The following is a 20,927-nucleotide window of genomic DNA, read 5'->3' on the forward strand; positions in this document are numbered from 1 at the left end:
GCTGAGTGAGGATGTAGGGAAGGGTATCTAGGCTGAGGGAAACGCACACAAAGTCCTAGAGATAGGGAAAGCATGGTAGAAGTTCAAGTATATTGGCATGACTGGTACATTAAATTGCATGTGGGAAAGACCAAAAGACTCGCCAGACTGGCAGAAGTTAAAACTTTAGGGGTCTAATTTGATTTACTAAGAAGATGTGGATTTCTTTCCTCCTGGAAAGAAATGGGATTTTTATGGAGGTAATTAATGTGAGATACGCCTATTTTGGCAAAACTGGAAAAAGAATTGGGATGGTGATTTGAGAAAGAGGAGAAATGGCTAGAGGCAGGGAGACTAGTTAGGAGGCTCTGGAGAAGTTGTAGGTGTCTGAACTAAGGCAATGACAGAAGGGATGGAAAGGAAGAACAAAATTTTAAAAATCCTTAAGATTTAAAATTAATAAAACTTTATGAAGAATTGCCTACTATAACCTAAGGAAAAGAGAAGCATTAAGAATGTCGGTTTGGGGGCTTAGATGATTAGATGGTGGTATTTGAGAGAGGGAAAAGGGAAGAAAAGAAAGTTAGTGGGGAGAGCGATTTTAAACATTGAAATACTGAGGTTGAAATATTTGTAAAACACTTAAATATAAACATCTTGTAGACTGATAGATAGACAGGCCTTAAATTTGTGAGTGTAGGCTTTGTGAAAGCTCTAGAATTTGGGAGCTCTCCACCTTCATTAGGAATTCCAGCTAGTACTGGAGAATTCCAAGGGAGAGCATCAACAGATAAAAGAAGGGCAGAGGAAGAGGAATCTGGAATGAAACTGAAAAAGACTGGTCTTCTTTTCCTTTTGCTTTTTCATATTATCAATGCTAGAGGAAAGCATGCCTGCAATTTTGCATGCTTGAACTCTAAAAATGAATGAGAGCTTGCCGGTATGGCAGCAATCCTGAAAAGAGAGCAATAATCCAGTTCAAGCTCTTCCCACTATTTGACTATGGGAATGCCATTTTTCTAGTAGGTTAAAATCAGAGAGAATTAGGTCCAACTTACCAGTGGGGTCATAATGTGCTTTTTTTTTTTTTTTTTTTTTCTTTTTTAGATTGAAAATGAAAGAAATGAGGATCTCTCAGGGTAGCTAGGAACAAATGCTTCTTTTAATTCTCTCCATATCCACTTAGACACCCAAATGTTAGACCTTCAAACTATGGCTGATTCACTCAATTAGACCTTTTAAAATTAGTTATATTTGGGTTATTAATTTAAAATGATATAATATGTTTGTTTCCACTTTAGCAAAACAACACAACTTAATGTTACTGCTGATTTGTTCCCTCACAACCTCCAAGTTAAGCACTCAGACTACATTTATTTCTCATACAAGTTATTCACAATTGGCACTTACACAGCCGGAAAGTGGATTCTAAATCCATGTTTGTTCTGCAGAGGAAAGCTCATTTAGTTTATTGTTCCTTTGCACAGTTATTTGTGTTAAAGTAAAGGTGCATAAAGTTAAAAACAGAAATCAAGTAAAACATTTCTCATCTTATACTCCCCAGCACTGTTGAAAGCTATAATGTTTAAGTCATGAAATCTGAGCTCTTTCAAGAAATCTTTTTTTTGGACAAAGTGAGAATAGAGATGCATATTTTCTAAGAATTTAACTATATGGATTGGATGAGTAAACTGGAGAGACCCTGCTCTTTCATCTGGCTGAGTTTCAGCCAAAACTGGTTGATAGATCCTTTAGAAATGATCCATTATCATCAAAGTATCCATTTGACAGTTTACCTTTCCAAAAAATCCACTGCTGGTTTCTTCCTTTCAAAGGAACACTAAGCTTTTTGACATGAAACATTCTTTATATAGAAAACATCATTAGTGAATTCCTGGTGAGGAGCCATATGCCCCATATGTGGAATTTTCCATTTTATTCCCCATTTACTGGTAGGAAGTTCAGGTCTAATATTCTGAGGTACAACAACCCCTTCATTAGAAGAGTAATGGATAAGTAGTTCAGGACTGTCTGATGATCATTAACATTATATTTCTGTTCAGAAACTTAGTTATGCCTCTGTTTCCCCACATGAAAAACAGGCAGATAGTAGAGATTAACAAAATAATTAGTTGATCACTAGCCCAAGCTTCTGCACACATTTTTCTCCTGCAAGTAAATGATACTACCCATCCCAGTTCCTAACGCACAGACCGTTGTTATTATTTGGGTGTGTATGCTGCCAGAATCTTTCCTATGCATTTATTTATTTATCTATAGAAATGAATATCATTTTCTATGTGTTGTTTTACACATAAAGACACCATACATGAATGTAGTTCTATAACTTCTATTTTATATGTATGGATCATCTCATTCCTTTAAACTGATGCATGGAATTCCATAATGTGAATATACCTGAATTTAGTTAGCAATTCCCCCACTCAAAGACATTTCAACTGCTTCCAGTATTTTGCCATTAAACAAACGACAGAAAAGGCTTCAATAAACATCCTGGCGGATGCCTCCTTGTGCAGTTGTGGAAGTGTTATTTTCTGGCATAGATAATGAAATTGAAACTGCTGTGTCATGGGGAAACATTTTATGTTTAATAGACATCACCAATTTGATCTCCAAGGTGATGGTCCCACTTTGCATTCCCTCAAGCTGTGTATTTCTCCTCCTACCATTCATTTGTCAAAATCCTTGTTCCTTGTGGTCCATCTCAGAAGGTATCTGCTCCCTAAAATCTTTCTTGATGCCCGTGATGGGTTATAATTTCTCCCTTCATAGATTAACCTGAGCATTCTGTTCATTTATTCTTTCTTAACATCACCTTTAAGATTCTCTCTCTTCATACAGATTTGGGTGCTTGTCCTATCACTTCTATTTGACTGTAAGTTCGTGAGGGCAGTGAATATTTTAATCAGCTTCAATAGGGAGCATGGTGCTTGTTATATTTTAGCTGCCCTGGGAATATTTAATTCTTGATTTTTGGAGGAATTTCATATCCAAGTAGATAATAGTGTTTTTCCATGTAAAACCACATCTAAAAGGTTTAAGGAATTGAAGGCAAACTGCCTCGGGAAGCTTATAGTTTAACTAAACTTGAAAAATAGGAACCTACAATATTATTTAATTTTGTACTTATAGACTTTATTCCTTCTTCCTTGTTTGTTATGAAAGAGTTTATAGAGTTCACATCAAAATACCATATGAAAACTTCTTCTCCCCAGTCATGGGTATTTTTTAATTACCTTGAGGGGCTGCCTGCAGAGTCTGACCTAGAAAAGGCTCACTTGAAGTGCATCCAGCAGATGTACAAGCTCTAAGTGTGAAGCTGTAGTTGGTGTATGGCTGGAGACCTAGAAAGAGCAAAAAGAAATCAAGTACCTCTTGAGAGGATTATTTATTATCAGGTAAGCATGAGCAGTCACATGCAGAGCTGTAGATATGATATCCAAAAATTTTAAGAGCAGAAAACACTCTCTAAGGGAGAGAGGAACTTCATAAGCAGCTCAGTATTAATAGAAATTTCATTTCTCACTGGTAAAATAATAAATTCTCAGCCTTCGAAGAGATCTGAAAATTCATGTCATCCATCCATCCATCTTACCCTTGATTCCCCTGTACAAGGTGTCATTGAAGAGGCTCCCCTGGCTAGGGGATCAAAGTAGTCCATCTACCAAACAGCCCACTCTATCTTTAGAGAGCTCTAGAGTTCTCTATTTGGTTTGAAAGTCCCTCCTTACATTGTGGTGAACTCTTTCTATCACTTCCACCCCCTAGGGACTTATACAACAAATCTAATTTCTTTTCCACATGACAGTTCTTCAAATATTTGTAGACAGTTATCAAATCCCCCCTGACTTTTCTCTTCTCTAGGCTAACCACCCCAGTTTCTTCAACTGCTTCTTATATGAACAGGGGCAGAAAAAAAGTAAAAAGAAGGTTAGAGTCAACATTTTTTAGCCCCAAGCCATATTCAGCTCATATTAACACCAACTAACCCTTTTTTTTTAAACTTTGCATTTCTTCACCATATGTTCCCATACTGTACCATCTTACACTTACTTCTGTAGTTTTTTGGGGGGTATGTTGCTTTTGTCTTTACATGTAGATTAAATACACTTTGATGAAGGGATAGTGCTTATTACTTCTTTTGTATTCAGATGTATGATGTATGATGTAGCACAATAATTGCTCAATAAATTCTCAGGGGAAAAAAGGATGGCAATCCATTTACAATAGAAGTTACGTATTGTCAGACTTCACTGCTCTGTGGCCAGTGACCCTGGACAAGTTACTTAGCTTCACTTTGCTCTCATCTACTGATCTGTAAAATGGGGAACCATTGCATCTAGCTTCTAAGGCTGTTAAGCAGATGGGATGGGTTACTTAGAGAAGTACTTTATTTTATCAGAAGCAACCTTAAGACTCAGCAGCATTCAACAAGGATACATAGAGGCTAACATTTCTTGCCTTGATTCTTGGGAAAACTCAAACAATGCTTTACAAATATTTTCTTAAAAAAAGAATAGGACTTAATCTCTAATGTCAAATATTGGGCTAAGTTATAACATGGATCCAATAATTACTTATTTTTTCACGAATTTAGAACTACATTTTCACATATTTTGTTCTTTTGGTGAGGTGACTCTTCCTCCAGAGACATTTATAAAGTCACTCTGTCACTTTATGCAGATCTGCTCAAATGCTACATTTTAAAAGATTTTGACCACTCTATCTACACACCATAACCAGCACTTCTTATCCTCTCAAATTACTTTCTTCTTTCATAGCCTTCAACATTATCTGATGTTTGATTATATGTCTGTTTATCTATTGTTTGTCTCCACCTCCATGATGTAAGCTCAAAAAGAGCAAGGACTTTGTTTTGGCAACAACTGTATCCTTTGAATGGTGACAGGCACAAAGTAGGTGCTTGTTAAGTGAATGAAAAAATTAATTAAAAAACTAATTAATTAATTAAAAATTAATTAACTTCATTTAGAATTGAAGCAGTAGTCTGGGTTCTCTGCTAAAGCCATAATGTTCTGTAGCTGGAGCAGCTCCAGGATTCAGCTTCAAAGCCCTTCATGTTTCCTTATCAATTTAATGACAAGATGTGGATACTTATTTGATTATAATCTTCCATTAGGTTGCTATGGAGGATTTACATAATTTTGATATTTACCTGATTTACAGATGAAGAATATGATGAAAGATCTAAGCCATATCCAAGCCTTGTGTGTTTGATAAAAGCTTATGGGAAAAGGCTAAAGATTATAGAATATAGAGCTCAAGAGAAAATGGAAGGAAATATTCAAGAATGAAGGTCAGAGACTGCAGTGGCTGGTTTAGTCTGATGATGTCCCTTTCTTTATTTCCATTAGTGAAAAAGGGGTCTTGACCCTTGTGACACCGTTTTATCTGAATAACTTACTTTCTCACTTAGAATGTAAGCCCTTTGAGAGTAAGGATGGTATCTCTGAGTGTTTCTTATTTAAATCATTTTTTCCCAATAGTGCCTATTTGATGTATTCAATGTTTGTTAAATATTGTTTAAGGAAGACCAAGGCATAAAAGTACCCAATAAGGATGGCAGGGCTATGATGCGATGATGTCCATGTATCCATCAGAAGTGTGATTTGACCAAACAGGGCCTTCCTCATAATTCCAAAGGGACTCCTGCCCACAGTATCTATTTCACTGAGTAGGAGATTCTTCTCTAGTTGCAGAATATTACTAAAATAATATAAAAAGTTAATATAATTTATGAACAATAAATATTTTCCAGGTCTTTTTCCTGAACGTCAGACTTAAGTATGGCTAGTAAAAGTGAAGCGATACTTGATTTTTTCTCCAGCATAGTCTAACCAAAAAAAAAAAAAAAAAGCCTCAATTCTGTTTCTCATTTTGTGTTCTTGTTGGTCTGGTTTCAGATTTTGGAAGGACATTTTAGGATGGGTCTTAGGAAAGGAAGAGAAAATGTCATTGCAGAGGTGTACTAAGATTGATTAGAAGATTGAGGGTATTTGCAGTGAGGACAGTAGCTAAAAAGAAAATTTACTGTACATAAAAGTAGAGGGACTTCCCTGGTGGTCCGGTGGGTAGGACTCTGTGCTCCCAATGTAGGGGGCCCGGGTTTGATTCCTGGTCGAGGAACTAGATCCCATATGCATGCCGCAACTAAAGATCCCATATGCCACAACTAAAGATCCTGCATGCCGCAACAAAGATCCCATGTGCCGCAACTAAGACCTGGCACAGCCAAAATAAATAATAATAAATGAATAAATAAATAAATACTTTTTTAAAAAGTAGAAATTGTCTTTTCTTTACAGAATTTTTCAGAGGGGGTTGAGTGCCATCCATTTTATAAATAGCCCAGAACACTAGAAGACAGATGTTTGGAAATGGTACAACAGTGGAGCAACTAGCCCTTGAGGGATTTTTGGTAGACCAAGGAAGGTGTACCAAGGAGTTTGTTACAGGTGTTTAAATTGGTGGGGTGGGTTGGTCTAGCAGAGAATGGGGCCATAGTTAGTGGAGGAATATGTATCTCTTGGAGCTATTAGAGTACTAGAATTAAGGGTGGTGGGTAGGATGTAGAACTGAGTGTTGAGTAGAAAGCCTTGCTCAAGAAGATTATCATACTAAGTGAAGTGAGTCAGACAGAGAAAGACAAGTATCATATGATATCACTTATATGTGGAATCTAAAAAAAGGGTACAACTGAACTTATTTACAAGACAGAAATAGACTCACAGACATAGACAACAAATTTATGGTTACCAAAGTGGAAAAGGGTGGGAGAGGGATAAAGTAGGAGTTTGAGATGAATAGATACACACTACTATATATAAAATAGATAAACAACAAGGTCCTACTGTATAGCATAGGGAACTATATTCAATATGATCACAGAGATAAGAAAGGGTGAGGTCAGGATACAAATGCGGGCAGTTGGGCTGAGAAATGTGACCCAGAACAGTTGGGTCAGTCTTCTGAGGCTTATAAGGAAAATGACATAGGTAGCTCAAAGCCCAGTGACACTTCCAGTAACATAAAAAATTCATGTGGGACTAGGTATTTAAATATTTTCATTTGGAATATGACCACAATTCATGTACTGAGGGAGTACAGCATAGCTGTTAGGAGAACAGAGTCTGAGGTTAGACTCTTTGGGTCTAATCCTTACCTATCTATTAACTACTACCATGGGCCAGTTTTCTGACCTCTGGGTGCCTCAGTTTCCATATCTGTAAACTGCAGGCATGGGAGTATAGACTGCTAAATTGGACTACAGCCTAACTTGAGGGAAGGCAATAGATGAATCCATTATTTTCTATAGTCTCTTTCTTAGGTGTTGTGTTTTTCCTATTGTTAGAGGGTTGGATTACTAGTAGGCTTGGTTCAAATAGTCGGTAAGGAAAGCATGGACTGCCAGGAAGCAGAGATGATTTACATGAACTGGATGACCTTTCACATGTATGACTCTGTAAAACTCAATAAAATCAACACATTTCAACTGGAATTTGCTGTCATTTTAAGGAAGCCCCTATTGGTAGTCCTTAAAATGAGATACATATGACATATTAGCAACAGGCAATGGAAAGGGCACAACAATTGAAAACTACTCATGAATTGATCAGGATGAGAAGAAGGAAATAAAGAGATGTCTCGAAGGAACTGTTCTGACTGTAACTTAATCCTAAAGTCAAAGAGTAGAAAGAGAAAAGAAAACATCATTCAACTGCTCAGCATTGAACTAAAAGAGTAAGAATAGCGGGGGTAGAACCGAGAAAGACAAATGCATGGAGAAAAGCCAAGTATTTAACATTTCAGTGAAGTGGAGATTACTGTGGCTGCAAATTACCTGAACTTCCCTAAAGGGAATCGTGTTCTCTTATAAAGGAAAGAGGCATACTATAACCAAACTTGTTACAATTACACTTTCAAGTAACATTCCTTTCAAGGCTAAATATGTGTTAAAAAGGGACCTCAAAAAGTCTGCCTATGGATCATAAAAAGATGATCTGGAAAACAAAACCCATACCTATGTAAGTTACATTGCATGTACTCTATAAAGAACAGCTTGTTTCTAATTTTTAATCTCCAGCTAGTCAGGAAAAGGTTTTCTTGTCCATTACAATTTCAGATAGCTAGTGCTACCTCAAAGCATTCATCCAGTTATTCTGAGTATCATCTGTTATTTTCTGAAGGATTTTCAAATAGTCCCAACGAATATGTAATTTCACAAGTTCCTCAGTCAACCTGGTTAATAACTAGGTCAAGTGCTGAGAGACCTGAGTTACTTCAAAAAGGTTTTGTTAGGTGGTTACCAAGTATTGTCCACCCTGTGGGCAGGTTACCTGTCCTGGCATCAGTTCACCCAAACTGGATGTTTGCCCCGGCCCACCTGAAACACACATCTAGTCTTGCTGCTGAAAAGAGCTCCCTTTTGCTCCCACCTGCCTGGGATCTCACTAAGTGATTCCCCCCCAGGATCTCACTCCCCCCCACAGTGATCTCTGCCCATGGAGATTCCCAGGAATTTCCAGCATCTACCGGCAACCTTGTCTGTGATGATAGAGCTACATCAGGGTTCGATTTTAGATTAATCTCATTCCATGTGAAAATCTGGATGTTCAAAACTGGTACACCAAGACATCATGGAATCACTTTAGAGACATCTAAGGCGATTTAAATTATGATTTGTGTTACAAAACTTGATTGTAATATATTTCAGGAGCTCACATGCTAGAGTCCCCTTTTCTTGATAGTATCATCCAGCACGACCTCAGCAGTTCCCCATCCTGCTTAGTCAAGCCAATTTCTTGACTCTTTGAGAGGAGCCATCAGCACTGTCCATTTTTGTATCAAGGCTTTGACATAGGAGTTCAGTTGATGTCTCATATGAATCGGATGTCAAAACATCAAAACTAAGAGGCTCTTGCATTTGCAAATGCCAGTGAAATAACTTCACAGCTTTCAGTTCTGACTACTTGCTACAAGCGTATTTGCATTCTTAATTCTGTATTTGGTGTGAAATTCTAGATCAAAGATTTGGTTCCTCTCCCCAATATAATAGTGATCAGATTCATCCCAAGAAGTACTTCCTGAACGAGTTACTTCTTTGACAGACTCTCTTTCCAAATATATTAAAATTAAGACTATTAAGATAATCCAAGGAAAGATGCTTGCTTTTGATTTTTGTAACACTATTTTGATAAATATTTTTCTTCCCTGGAGTTTGGTGTCATACTAGACTGAAGCCTCTTTTACCCTACATTTTCAAGCATAATTTTCTTCTCTAGAAACAGAATGTGGCATCAGGTGGCAGCAAAGTCTGATGCTCAAATGATCCACAACAAGGACATACATCTCAGAGGAAGGGAGTTGGCTAGAACTGTCATGACTAAACAGAAGTAGTGATTGCCCAGGCAAAGTACCTTGAAATATCTGGGATTCCAGGGGAATTTTTTTTTTTCCTTTAAATATTGGTGTCCAGGCAGCTGTTGCTTGTTATTCTTTGGCTATAATATTATATATGTAAGAATGGTAAAAGAAAGGAAGAAATAGTGGTTGATGTTGTGCTATTATTTTTGCAAGTATTTAGGCTCAAGGTTTTCCTCGGAATTTGAAAAATGAAAATAAAATGAATTCTCCCATCTACTTTCACAGGTCTGATGCTTGGCGGTCAGTGGTCAGGTGGTAGTAGGGGAAAGGCAGCCTAGAGCATCACACATGACAACAGAGGCTCCCAAAGCTGTTCTGAGGACATGAGGGCCATCCCAGTTTTCATCCTATCTGTTTCATTTAAAGATACACACTACTATATATAAAATAAATAATCAATAAGGACCTACTGTAGAGCACAGGGAACTCTACTCAGTATTCTGTAATAACCTATAAGGGAAAAGAATCTGAAAAAGAATGCATATATGTATATGTATAACTGAATCACTTTGCTGTACACCTGAAACTAACACAGCATTGTAAATCAACTATACTTTAATATAAAATAAAAATTAAATTATAAAAAAGAATTATACTGCCAATAAATCCAGATTGCCAGAGACCAGGGCTGGCTTCATGGGCACACAAGTTATGCTCTAAGCTGAGTCACCCCAGCTCCCATGCTTAGAAGAGTCCTGTGCTTGAATCAATTCTCATCATCTTGAAATTCTTAATAATTTTTGAACAAGGGGCCCCATGCTTTCATTTTGCACTGGTTCCCACAAATTGTCACCCATCCTGGCTGAGATTTAGCTGTGTTTGACAATGTGATTTTTATATCCAACCAACATGGAATCTAGTCACTCAGATACTAGTTTACTATTCAACATTTATTCATTCAACAAAGATTTTCAAAAACTTAATATATGTTAGGTTCTGTGATAGATCACAGTATAGGTGACACAGTGGCAAACAGGAAGCTGTTGCCTCTGTCCTTAAAGAGCTTTAACTCCTGGTTGAGGAACAGAGACAAAGAGAAAGGATATTCTATAAAGTATCATAAATACCATGAGAGCCAAGTGTAGCATACGATGGGAGCATATGGTAGAGTTATTTAAATCCTCATGTAAAAATGTCCATATTTTGGGATGTTGATGGTCAAACTATGTCCTCTTTTTTTTCAAAAGTGGTAGGTAGTATATCTGTTTCAGTGCAATAATAGTACATTTTCTGCTACAACTAGCCTTGTTAGGATTTATGCTGTTTTATCACAGGAGGTGTTCATGAGCTTCTAACACGATGGGAAAGGAAAGCAAATTATTCTCTCCTGGTTGACTTAATGCTGGTGACTCTTCCCCTTTGAGTGCAATGAAACGATAAGCAACTTTTAATGAATTATTTGGAAAACATTTCCCCCAGAGTTAAGAGACACATAAGCTCTTGTCATGTCTGCTGCTAAAGACGACATGATTAATTCATTTTGTTCTCGGTGGCCCCAATTATTTCATTAATCCTTTCCTCCTCTCCTCTACCCCGATGGCTACATTAGGAGGCCCACGTTTCATACATGGCAACCCAAGTAAAACAATGCCGTCACTGACATCCCGATTGTTCTGTGCAGGACCGTGGGCATGTTTAGTAATAAATGATATGAAAAGGTCTTTTATTGACAAGCTGCCACGTGCTGTTTGCATTAGCGAATATGAGAAGATGATGGCTGCTCCCCCTTGGTCCCCATGGTATTGGGCTCGGTGAGAGCGCAGAAAACGCTTCAGTTTACTTAGAGCATTGATAACACCTCTAAATAATTAACTGAGGACTTCCTGTCTTCAATTACTTAATGCTTTTTTTTTTTTTTTAACATCTTGAGAGGATTATAAGCAATTTATGGATTTCACATGATGAGTGCATTTGCCACTATTCCCACAAAGCATTTACGGGATCATGTTTCTAAAGCTTTGAGGTAATTAAAAATAAGCATGGAGACAATGCGGCTGATGCTAGGTACCCACTCTCCCTTCTGTCACTTCTAAGGACCTAGATTCTCAGGCTCCTGGATGACTAGAGCTACGGCTTCATCAGGGTTCGACTGTAACTTAGGGAATGCCAAGGTTTTGGAAATGATGAGAAAAGCAAAACCTTTATCTCCAGGGGGTTCAGGCAGCTCTTGGATCAAATGTTTGAGATGGAGTGTGAAATAAATTTGATTATTTTAGTTCATTCCATGAACTCAATAAAATAGTCATTCCCATCATAAAATACTTCCCTACTGAATTTGATCAGTCAGCTAACCATGGAACTGAATTTTCCCTGGCAGATAAATATGTGAACACTACACAGATCTTGGGTTTTAGATCCGCTAATGCCAGGCACTATTCCTGTCCCATAGGAACTGCATATTAGGATACTGTACTTGGTAAGGTTTTGTTGAATGAAGGTTTATTTCCTCATTTAACAAAGAAATCGTTCTTTAGGGCTATATTGCTCAAGTGAAGTACTCTCTAAATCTGTTTAAAATGAATTCTAACAGATTATTTTTTTCACTTTATAATCTTACAAAAAATAAAATTAGGTAGAAAAACTTTAAAATGTTTATCCTAATAAAAGAGGAATGCTGCCATTAAGTTATGCATATAAGATCCTCTGACATGAAAATATCCATTAAAAATGATAATAAAAGGAAGAGCTGGTAGAGTGAAGGTATTTAAAGAAAAAGCTTTGCAATTATTTTATAATTAAGGAGGCTATCAATCCTGTTGGTTTGAGCCTCACAATTGAATTTGGTCCGTCGGCACGTAAATTCTGGTTTTCTAAAAAATGCAAACCAGTACAGCTGGCGACAGTTCAAAGCCCATGCTGGTTGGGTAGCCGGATTCCGTAAGAAGAGAATTCTTTATCCTTGTATCCCAGTTTATTGTGAAACCTTTACTGCTACAAAGTCTTAATGGGCCTTAACTTGGCTTTCAAAACTCTGTAATTAACATTCCATGGCCATCCTCAGTCATTCTTTTGATTTCTCCTACTCCATTCTGTACGGAGTTCTGTTGGTGTATCATTACACAAGCTATTCCTTAACTTGTCAGTAGTACTGGGAGCTTCCTAAGATCAGCAATCTTATTTTGGAGCACTTAATATACTATCTAGAACACAGCAAGCAGACTACATGTATTTTTTTTTTTTTTTTGTAATGAAATGGTATTCTGATTTCCTTATAGATGGAGGCAGTGAATGCCTTGGGGACCCCGAGTAGGCCAGTTTTCACCTTCATCTTTCAAATGTGGATATTAAAAACATCCCTCACTTATAGGGATGTGATGAGAATCACAGGAGTCAAAATGCAAATGGTTTGTTAAAATTATAAAGCACCGTACACATGTAAGTATTTTTTTTTTATGGAAAATAACATCATTTCAATTGCTTGTGATGATTTTCATTTTTAGTGAACCAGGATCTAAGGAACAAATCTGATCATCTAAATGGATGAGGGCTTTCCCCATCCCCATTATCCTTGGCTTAGCTCGGGATCTTCACATCAGGATCACAATGTGCTAGTCCGCAAATATTTATTAAGCACCTTCTGTAGGCTTATGACACTTCTGGAAAACAGCGGACATCTGTCCACGAGTGCTTGCTTGTGTGTCAGGGAACTGTGGAATTAATTTTTCCACCTGTGTAGCAAGGCCTGTGCCTCCTCTAAGGAAAAATCAGGCATGCTTTTCCAGGCCTTTCTGCACTTCTATGTGAGTTTCGTTATCTCTGGTATCACTGCCCCCTGCAAAGTACAGGGTCTAATGGAAGGAAGGCATTCACTCAGGAGGCCTTGGAGAGAGGCTACTGGCAATAGGGAAAAAGTAAAAGTTTGTAAACTCTCCTCTGTGTTCTCAGAATCTAAACTTACACAACTGTTTGGAATGATTCAGTAGATCTAAATAATGAGCTAAGTTACTAAATCTCTTGAAAGATTCTTTTCTGTAAAATGGGGGTAATAATTCTCTCTGCCCCATAGGTTTGTGATGAGGATCAAATTAGATCGTAAATGTCAAGGGCTTAGGACAGTATTTGACACATATTAAATTCACTTATTCCTCATTTATTAGCACTTACTGACATGTCATGGATTGCTCTAGGTGCTAAAGATACAGTACTGAACAAGGTAGAGACGGTCTCTGCGATCCTGGAGCTTACGTTCCAGTGGAGGGGGACATAAAGAGACAAATAAAAAGCAAACACTATCAGGCAGTGAAAGGTCTGTGGTGAACATAAAACAAGGTGATGTGATGGTGTATCAGGAAAGCTGATCTAGACTTGGTGAGTCAGAAGATGTTTCCCTTCAGAAGTGACATTCAGACTAAAACATGTTAATTATTATTATAATCATCGCTAGTAATTATTTGACACTATACTATTATACTGTACTATTATTATATTATTAAAGCTAATTATAATACATAATGTTATAATAAGCAACAAAAATAATACAATTACTATTAATTAATGTTACTAATAATAACAACAAATTGTCACAACCAGTCAACTATCAACTACTCTGTGTATTAATTACCCACGCAGTGGACAACTGTTAGCCTCTGGCTGATTTTTCTCCTGCCTTCCAGTACATTCTTGGCTATCCTAGCACCATTATCTATGAGTATATCCTTGGGGAATGAAAATGCATCTTACTGTTTGTCTGAAAAAAGAAAAAAAGGAACTTAATACTGATGCAAAAACCCTACACATAATGCATATCAAAGCCAACTATAAATTATTTCTGAAGTTATCTGCTGTTGTGGCTTATTGCTGCCAGTGTGGGCTCTTCTATTAGCATGGATAAGTGGGACCTGACCATATGTCAAGAGAACACGTCCTTTTGAAGTGACCTCATATATCAAACGCACACCCCTGGGAGGCTTTGCCCCCCTAACCACAATGACAGACTCTTCCGGTACGTTTTCCTCTTTTTTTTTTTCACCTGTGACCGTATGCTGCCGCCTGTCAGTGGTGTCAGTGTAGATGAGACCTTTCCCAACCTGCCTGAGCTGGTACTCTTTAATGACGCCGTTTGGCTTAGGAGGGACATCCCAGCTCACATGCAGAGTCTCCGCACTGGGGGCCACGACTCTCGGCGGAGGGATGCTTTGCGGAACTCCTTGGGTTGTAGCTGCAACGACCTGAAAACACAGGAATTAAACAGCAATTTCTTGGAACAGTACACTAGGTGTTCTGATCAATGAGAATGTCACTTTTGTTTTAAAATGTTGTTGTCTGGCCTGGCATATCATTAGCAGGGCTTGGAGAAGCAGTCCCTCTTTTTTAAAATTCTTTCTCTCGCATCCTATTCAAACAATGAAATCTGACCTTGAATATATCCTATAATTCTTCGACTACCATTTATCACCATGGGTTCAACAACAATTTTGATGGCAGACTGCAGCTCTCCGTTTAAACAAGTAAAAGCTGGCTGGCAGACTGTCTTACTAGAGAACTCTTGATAACTCTCTTCCATATGGCCCATCGGTGTCTTTGCATTTTAACAGCCTGATTTTGTACATTTTAAGCACCAGTAAATTTGGAGCAAAACCCACATCTGAACTTGCTTGCATATAATACACTTTGAACAGTATAAATGGGCAGCCTTTTCTGTACTCTTCCTATGATACCCAGGATGACTTTATAGTGTCTGTACCAATGTTCTAGAAAGAGAACCAAGTGAGAAGAAAAAAAGAATCAACCAGTGATTTACTCAATATTGTCAAAATATATTTTTGGGCGAAAATTGGCTGCCTTTGTTTTCTCACAGAATGAAGTCTGATTTTACTTTTTCACCAATTGTTTTGGCATCTGGTAGGCAGGCGCTCCGCTATGCAAAAAGCACGGAATGGCTCTAGGACCGTTCGGACCCTAACTTTTTTTTTTTTAAATTTATTTATTTATTTTTGGCTGTGTTGGGTCTTCGTTTCTGTGCGAGGGCTTTTTCTAGTTGCGGCGAGCGGGGGCCACTCTTCATCGCGGTGCGCGGGTCTCTCACTATCGTGGCCTCTCGTTGCGGAGCACAGGCTCCAGACGCGCAGGCTCAGTAGTTGTGGCTCACGGGCCCAGCTGCTCCGCGGCATGTGGGATCTTCCCAGACCAGGGCCCGAACCTGTGTCCCCTGCACTGGCAGGCAGACTCCCAACCACTGCGCCACCAGGGAAGCCCGGACCCTAAATTTTGATTGGGCCAATCAGCTGCCTTCTGTCTAGTTGGTGGGGCACTCAGAGATGCTTCTGGGGTCTGCTGAATAAAAAGCAGCTCACATGAGCTGCGGCTGATGCGTGTGACTGAACGTGTGACTTGGATGCTTCTTGCACAGCGTGTGAAGATGCTGCGCTCCTCAAGTTTAAACCATATGAAAATTGGGTCTCCTCTGACTAGCTTGGCATCTGTGAAATGGCTCTTTCCTTGTTTTCCTCCTAACTTGTTTGATTGTTTCTTCCATTTTTCGCTTAGTAGCATCCCCAAGGGGGCTGGTCATCTGTGGTCTTCGGTTTTTGTTTCTCTCTATTCTCCTTACATGACCACACTCAAACTCCTTGCTTCAACTTCCCTCATAGATCTTTCCAGAAAATTTCAGTCACTTCTTAATCCAGCTTCTGACTAGACATTTTCACTTAAAGTGCCAAATAATATTTTCTTCCACCATTCTGCTATCTGCTCCTCCTCTTGAATATATTTTTTAAAAGCTTTAAAAATGTTAATATTGGGGCTTCCCTGGTGGCGCAGTGGTTGAGAATCTGCCTGCTAATGCAGGGGACACGGGTTCGAGCCCTGGTCTGGGAGGATCCCACATGCCGTGGAGCAACTAGGCCCGTGAGCCACAACTACTGAGCCTGCGTGTCTGGAGCCTGTGCTCCGCAACAAGAGAGGTCGTGATAGTGAGAGGCCCGCGCACCGCGATGAAGAGTGGCCCCCGCTTGCCACAACTAGAGAAAGCCCTCGCACAGAAACGAAGACCCAACACAGTCAAAAATAAATAAAAATAAATAAATAAATTTAAAAAAAAATGTTAATCTTATTCTTTACTTTTAACTTTTCCTTTTTTTTTTTAAATTGAAGTATAGTTGATCTGCAATCTTGTGTTAGTTTCAGGCATACAGCAATATGATTCAGTTATACATACGTATATATATATATCTATTATTTTCCAGATTCTTTTACCTTATAGATTATTATAAGATATTGAGCACAGTTCCCTGTGCTATACAGTAGGTCCTTGTTGTTTATCTATTTTACTATATAGTAGTGTGTATATGTTAATCCCAAACTCCTATTTTATCCCTCCTCCCCACTTTCCCCTTTGGTAACCATAAATTTGTTTTCTATGTCTGTGAGCCTATTTTCTGTTTCGTAAATAAGTTCCTTTATATCCTTTTTTTTTTTTTTTTAGATTCCACATATAAGTGATATCATATGATATTTGTCTTTCTCTGTCTGGCTTATTTCACTTAGTATGATAATCTCTAGGTCCATCTGTGTTGCTGCAAATGGCATTATCTAATTCTTTTTTATGGCTGAGTAATATTCCATTATATATATATATATATATATATATATATATATATATATATATATATATATATATATATATATATATTCCTCTTTTGTTTTTTGATTTGCTTGCAGAATGGCACCATGACCAACAAATTGGTCAAGCCAGATATCCTGAAAACACCCATAATACTTTCCTTTTATTCCTCTACATACAGCTGACTACTGAGTCCAGTAGTTTTTGTGCCCTGGTATCTGTTGTATCTTTCTGATATTCTTCATCTGACCCCTGCTGCCTGAATTCAGATCTTCATTATTTCTTGTCAAGGCTGTTGCAGAAGCCTTGGAACTATTTTATTTTCTATGTCAGGCTCCTTTGTCCTTTTCTCTGTTCTTCAAGAGCAGGCAATTTTTGCTGAAATGATATTTAAATAGAATTTCTAAGTTTTTAAACTGAGAAATGGCTTGGGAACTATTATGGATTTATAGAAGACCACCTAAAAAGAGTTGGTGGAGGAAAAGTGGATTAAGTGGATAATACTCGTTCAAGTTTTTTCTTTTGATGAATGAAACACTGAAATTTGAATAAATTTTTCTTGTGGTGATCTCTCCTTTCAGGAGGAAGTGTTGGTACTCAGTTGAGACACCATATGGACTCCCTACTTTATTGGCATTACTACCTGGACCTTCATATAGTCTTAACACTGGATAATTCTGTCCAGAGTTTAGGCAAACTCCTCTTACCTTGCTGCTGGTGGCACAGCCAGCAACCGTGCAAGCTTTCAGCTGGTATGAATATTCCATAAAAGGTTGAATTCCTTTCGTATCAGAGAAGCTCAACGATGTTCCTCGAAAACGTTCAATTCCATCTCGGAGAAGAATGTAGTAAATAATAGGACCTAAAAGAGGCAGAGAAAGGCCTGAATTTGAGTGTCAGACTCTTTTAACTGTTTGCAAACAAATCAGATGGCTTAGAGTTCTGAAGAAATGGGATAATATAGCATTGTTTAATTTTAAATTGCTATTATTTTGCTATGTTCAAGCAGTTCTTAATTACACTCACTCTTATGGAGGAGATGGATTCTTGACATAAATAATCAGTCAGTTGTTTCTTTCCCCTCACTATCAAACATTTACTTTCAAAACTATTCTGCCTTCCCATAACATGCTTTGCTTATTTGAAAGCACCTCAGACATATGTTGGGATTCAAGGAAAATAATTTTTGGCTAAAAATTTGTGAGGGCTATTTCACAAAATGAATGACTGGTTGACACATACCTGAAGTTTCCTTTATCAGCAAATACTTTTTAGTGGTTAGATGCATGCCAATTAAACGTAGACTACACTAATTTCAATTTCCTTATGGATTTACGGGATTATGTTATTTGAATTTTAAAAATAGCTTAATACCATTTGATTGTATAGGCTTCTTCCAGTTGAGGACTATTACATCATCAAGATGATCCATTTTGGTCCACCTGGGGGGGCTCACTCCCTCAGGCACATCTTCTTTTGTTGTGGCCCTAACAGCCTTGCTGAATCCTCGCCCATAGCTATTCCATGCAGAAATCCTATACTCGTATGTCATGTAGGGCTCCAGGTTCACATCTGGAAAGACAGAAAATCGGACAGCGGGGTTTTTAAAATTTTTATTTTCTTACCATCATATCGAAAATAAATATCAAAACCTTAAACATTTAAAAATAAATGCTCAATGCACTAATCCTATTGTATGTAAATAAAGCTCTAAGATCTTTACTTTCTGAGTCATAAAAAATATTACAAGTGCTTATTAGATGCAGAGATATGAAATTGCACAGAACAGAATTCACTTATTTGAATAGAGAAATATGGATACATTAAAGAAATGATTGAAAAACAAAAGCGCTAGACTAATGTACATTAGATGTTAATGCTTCCCAAGTTCATGATCTCTTTACTTCTGTATGAGGCAGGTTTGGCAAGATTCTTCTATAGTTTTATTATTATAAATTTTACCAATTATTATGTTGTCAATATTACTTAAATTATTACATGAATTATAATGTAGTTGTTATGAGATACAGGACCTGGAACTTAGCTTATCATAGCACAATTTTAATGAATAAAAATGAATTCACACTCCACTATACGTACCATGTATAGTGTACTATATATACTTCCTTCATCTTCTACCAAACCAGAACTGAAACCAAAACCAAAAACAACCAATCTAATTAAAACAACAAAACCAACCTGCTGAGATTTTTGGCCTGGCAAAACTTTTATTAGATAATCATCCACATGATTCAACGGTGTCCCAAACATCTTAGTTCAGTTTTGAGCTTTAATAACTTCGGAAGTACAAATGCTACAAATTTACCAAAACATTCCTTGAAAGTTTAATTATTTAAATCTGCTTTCCACTTATTTAATTCTGTGAATTTTGAAGATCTACATATGTATTTTTGTGTGGCAGTTTCTGGATGATCATCAGACAGGGGGATCAGAAGTGGTCCTCCTTGACTGCCTGGCCGCCTGCTCTATCTCCATTGGATGCAGCATTAATTCTCGTTCCATCCACTTGGGTTATTTGACCACATTTTCCTTACATGCAACTCATTACAATAAAGCCTGCCCTGCCTCTTTTATAGAATTAGTATGAAAATAAAATGCAATAAGTTATGCTGCAGAACTTCATAAAATGTAAATTGCTATACAAATGTATTTCTGTCTTCATTTTTTCCAGTAAGAGAGTATTTGCTGCTTTGTACCTGTGATGACCACCAGTGGGTCCCCAGATCCCCCTTCTGTCCTGGTCAGAGACCTCTTGGCCAGAGTCTACATTTCCCAGTTTTCTTTGCAGTCTGGTGTAGTCACACGACTGATCTCAACAACGGAAGGAGTGTGGAAGTGACATGGGTAATTTGTGCATCACTTTCTGAAGAGGAAATCACTTGCCTTCTGTTAGCATTCTTACCCCTTCTGATGGGCTGGAACTAAGGGTGTTGTGACAACTCAGGCTGTACCACTTGGAAGCATGAGGAGGAATTCAGATCCTGAATGACCTTGTGGGGCTGAGCTGCCCGGACCGTCCGTCCACTCACCCACAGATGTTAACTATATTTTTGAACCTCTTGCTATAGCAGATTAAACTATTCATTGCGAATAACTGTTATTGTGTAGCCTTCAAGCCCATGTTGCCATTTCTAATTTCAGCTGTGGCAACTGTCCACATTTTATTCCTGTTCTTTCCTCCACTGTATTTCATTCTTCTCCTTTTTGACTCTCTCAAGTCTTAGCCTTACTTCTATATTTTCCTGTGAGGCCTGGTCTTTCAAAGATGTTCCCAGCCCATAAAAGCATTCTTTTCGCTTTACACATAAGGAATCACTTGTTGAAATTTTACCTTTCCTCAATCATCTCTCCCATTTCTCAGAGCTCTTTTTTTCTTTGCCAGAATTTCCAACTATTCTTCTTCTTTTATTTTTAACTTGTTATCTCAAAATCATTTTACATGTTAACATGGGGCTAATATTCTGCTAAATGAGGGTGTTGGGTTTTGGGGCAGTATGTTTGCTCAATATTTACTTGTTAATTGCTGAAAGGTCCCATACGTATTTGTCTCCAATCATTTTTTTAGCTAACAGAGCAATCCTTCCAAAAATGTGTATATAATTGTGTCATTCCATTGCTTAAAAAGCTTCACTAACTATCCATTCATTGCGGTATAAAGGTAAACTCTTTAGTGTGGCCTAAAAGGCCTTCATAATCTGACCCTCGCTCTTTGGCCTCCTCTCCATTGCTTTCTCTGTCTTATATGTGCTACATCCGTATCAAGATACTTGGTTTTCAGACCTGCTGGGCTTCCTCCTGCTTCCTGCACTTTGCATGTGCTGCCCTCTCTGCCTGGCCTACCTCCCCTTAAACTGATAGGCTCTAACTTGTCCTTCAGTTCTTGCTTTGGGCACAGTATCCT

General features: G+C 37.9%; 1 protein-coding gene across 1 annotated transcript in view; it reads right to left on the minus strand.

Moving 5' to 3' along the window:
• The window catches only part of USH2A (usherin), a 795,289-nt gene that overhangs the window by 161,790 nt on the left and 612,572 nt on the right, over positions 1-20,927 (minus strand). Inside the window, exons 52-55 of the mRNA XM_061185303.1 lie at positions 18,380-18,577; positions 17,713-17,867; positions 14,414-14,612; positions 3,237-3,344 (exon numbers count right to left, since the gene is read on the minus strand). Coding sequence (XP_061041286.1) covers positions 3,237-3,344; positions 14,414-14,612; positions 17,713-17,867; positions 18,380-18,577 — 660 coding nt within the window. The remainder of the gene's footprint in view (positions 1-3,236; positions 3,345-14,413; positions 14,613-17,712; positions 17,868-18,379; positions 18,578-20,927) is intronic.

The sequence above is a fragment of the Eubalaena glacialis genome, chromosome 3 (genome assembly GCF_028564815.1).
Source record: "Eubalaena glacialis isolate mEubGla1 chromosome 3, mEubGla1.1.hap2.+ XY, whole genome shotgun sequence".
In the NCBI taxonomy this organism is placed as follows: domain Eukaryota; kingdom Metazoa; phylum Chordata; class Mammalia; order Artiodactyla; family Balaenidae; genus Eubalaena; species Eubalaena glacialis.